At 35.0% G+C, this 3,271-nt stretch overlaps 1 protein-coding gene across 3 annotated transcripts in view; it reads left to right on the forward strand.

Moving 5' to 3' along the window:
- The window catches only part of LOC107605212, an 8,416-nt gene continuing 5,625 nt past the window's right edge, over positions 481 to 3,271 (forward strand). The window contains exons 1-5 of one of the 3 annotated variants that reach the window (XM_016306996.2): positions 481 to 874; positions 978 to 1,080; positions 1,460 to 2,527; positions 2,759 to 2,821; positions 2,910 to 3,127. In XM_016306996.2, coding sequence (XP_016162482.1) covers positions 803 to 874; positions 978 to 1,080; positions 1,460 to 2,527; positions 2,759 to 2,821; positions 2,910 to 3,127 — 1,524 coding nt within the window. In that variant the 5' untranslated portion in view covers positions 481 to 802. Of the gene's footprint in view, positions 875 to 977; positions 1,081 to 1,445; positions 2,528 to 2,758; positions 2,822 to 2,909; positions 3,128 to 3,271 lie in introns of those variants that run through there. The other 2 variants (XM_016306997.2, XM_021105073.1) reach the window with 2 other exon arrangements.

Here is a 3,271-nt window from a genome sequence, read left to right on the forward strand (position 1 = left end):
TTAAAATTTAATAAAAAGAAACATCTAAAATAAAAAAATCATTATCTGATTTTCAATATGCGATAATTAATTAAGATAACATTAAAGTAGTTCTCAAATAATTTTAGATAACGTATTTTATTTTCAATAAAATTTTTATTATCCAAAAGAATTTGAATATTTTTTTTGAGATAAATTAGTTTTTTTATTATTTTAAAGAAAATTAATTTATTTTTAATATCTTTTAAAATCTAATTAACTTATTATAAAATTTATTAAGAATTATTTATTTGACATGTATATTAAAAATTGATTACAAATGAAGAAAAAACCAATTTATTTATCAAAAGTAATAAATCTAAAATTGATTAGAAATTACCTATTTAATTAATTACTTATCTCTTCCCTCCTTGCATACTCCATTCTCCCTCCAACATGTGGATTTGATTTTGTTTAAAATATTTTGAACATCATAAAGAGACATAAACCAAGCAAGGCACCTTTCTTGTGTGTCCTCACATGTTTAAGCATTTCAGCACACGTTGCAATAACAAGTAACAACATCCTTGAAACAAAAACACATTTTGCTTTGCTCGCACAACATTTAAAACCCCGCTCCCTCCTTCTCTCTCTCATTCAAATTAATTTCAGATCCATTCATCCATCATCCCTTTTATTTCCCACCAACCCTAAATTCTCCCAACCACACTCTATTAGCTGCTTTTCCCTTTTCTTCTCTTATTCTCTCTTGATCCTTTAACTTCAAAACCTAATATGGGAATTATTGACTCTTAGATTGTTAGATGATACCTACTGTGTTACTATGGAAGAACACTGCAATTCGGAACTTGCTACATCCGAAAAGTCTATGTTAACTACACAATCGGACTCCAAGGTTGGATTTTTAATATATAGGGTCTTGGATTTTAGTGTTCCAGTTCGTTTTACTATATAATCTGAACCAATTTTCCCTCTTTCCTTTACTTTTGTGCTTTTAGATTTTTGGGGAGAAGCGTGGAAGTTCCCATTTCAGAGAGAAGCACGACCTACCTCGGAAACGGGTCAAAATTAGGGATCTTGAATCCGTGGTTCAGTCGGCGGGTAACTTCATATTTTTGGCTCAATCTACTTCGACATTTTCTCCCCGCCACCATTGGAAACAAAAATTCGGTTTTTTCAATAAAAAAAACAAGTTTTAAGATAAATATCGGTTATTAGTGGTGGATGTTAGATTTTTATGTTTTAGAAGTTTTCAATTTTTAAATTCAATATTGTAACTGATGTTCAGCTTATTTGCATTTGAATGTTAGTTATCACTTATTCAAAAACATAACTGCAAGTTGGACTTATTTTCCGATTTATTTATTTGAATCCTGTGCGAAAATTTTCATACCTATGTTACGGGTTGTTGTGTTAGTATTAGCCATAACTTGCACTTCTCGTCAAGTAAAAACCATAATTTGCAGTTGGAATTTTGCAGCACAAACTAGTACTCATTATTCAGATTTTACAAGGCAGGAAGAACATTGTGATTGGCAGGCAGTTAGTGAGAAGGAGGTGTCACGAGTGGCTGAAATCCCCGAAGCTATGGAAATGGATGTTTTCGATGAACAGGAAACCAAGAGGGAAGTAATCCAGGAGGGACCCAGGAATCTCGATCTTAACAATGATGCATGTGGGGGCAAATTTTCCTCTACGGATACAAGAGGCGGATGTGTTGAGAATCTCACTAATGTATCAAAGCAAGAGAAGGAACAAGGTGGTAATCTTATGATATCAAGGGGAATTAATGTCGATCTTAATGCAGAAGATGTTACTAGTTCTATAAATTTGGAAGCAACACATCGTCATAAAGGATACAGTCATCTTAAATCTAAAGATGTTTCAGAGAGTGGAAGCTGCTCTGGACCAATAGAGGAGAAGGATCCAATGAGGATATGGAAGGAGATGAAGCAAAATGGGTTTCTTTCTTCGTCTCATGGAGGCATTCCGGTGCCAAAACAACGTGGGAGAAAAAGCAAAAATGAAATGCTCAAGAAAAAGATGGAAATTGCTAAGAGAGAACAGGTAAGCAGGTTTACAAAGATTGCTGCTCCAAGTGGACTACTTAATGACCTAAACCCTGGAATTATAAATCATGTAAGAAATAGAAAGCAGGTCCATTCAATAATTGAAGCTCTTGTAAGGTCTGAAAATAATGAACACAACAATGCTGGGAGTAATCAAACTGCACACCGAACAAATGTAAGCACTGAAAACAGAAAAAGGGACTTGGATTATATGGCTGATGGGAGCAGACATACGAAAAAACATGTGGGAAAAATGAATGATTCCCCTTGGATTATGGATAGTAGAGTTTGTGATCGTGACAAGTCCATGTTAGAGAAATCTAACCTTCGAAGTTGTTCGTCACACTCGATGTTTGAAAGAGGAGATGATATTTTAGCTTTGAAATTGTCATCTTCAACGAAGGCATTGATGGGTTCGACCACTTTGTCAAGTGAGGAATCATCAAACTTAGCAATCGTTCCTTCTCTTTCCCTAAAAGGCTAGCCACTCTCCCTATCCCCCCCCCCNNNTTTAGATGTTTGCCTTCGCTTTCATTTATGCATATCTTTAAATAGTTTCATGTAATGCATAAATAAAAGGAAGGATCAATTGTTTCACCATATTTTCTGTTTGTGTTTGAGATTTAGCAGTTGTTTAAGATAGTAGGAAATTAATTCTTTACATGTGCTTCTCTGGCTCTGCTGATGTTGATTCTTCTATCTTTTATCAGCTGCTACTGTTGCTTCACAATGGTTGGAGCTTCTATATCAAGACATTAAAGGGCGTCTTTCGGGTAATGGCCATATTTATTCTGTTTGAGCTGTTTTTAGAAGTGTAATTGCTTATGTTTGCTTTTCGGACTTTTTTTTCTACATTGTTAGCTTTGCGCCGCAGTAGGAGGAGGGTTCGAGCTGTAATCACTACTGAGTTGCCTTTTCTTATATCAAAGGAATTTGCAAATAATCAAGAAAATGACCCTTTTGCTGCGAAAATGACTGCGGGAATTTCCACTAGCAAACCAGCAGATGTGCATCGGGCAAGATGGACTGCGTTGTTTGATCACATGGATGAAGCACTTTCAGAAGAGGAAAAACAACTTGTAAGTTTGAAAAGGACAAATAAAATAAAATATGTGTTGCACGGTCTTAAGGGTTATTTGCATTTCGTTTAGATCTGCAATGCAATGGTATAGTGATATGAATGATAAGCACAGAGAGAGGGAGGGAAAAAAGAGAATAAGGGG

This window comes from Arachis ipaensis, chromosome B06 (assembly GCF_000816755.2).
Source record: "Arachis ipaensis cultivar K30076 chromosome B06, Araip1.1, whole genome shotgun sequence".
NCBI classification, from domain to species: Eukaryota; Viridiplantae; Streptophyta; class Magnoliopsida; order Fabales; family Fabaceae; genus Arachis; species Arachis ipaensis.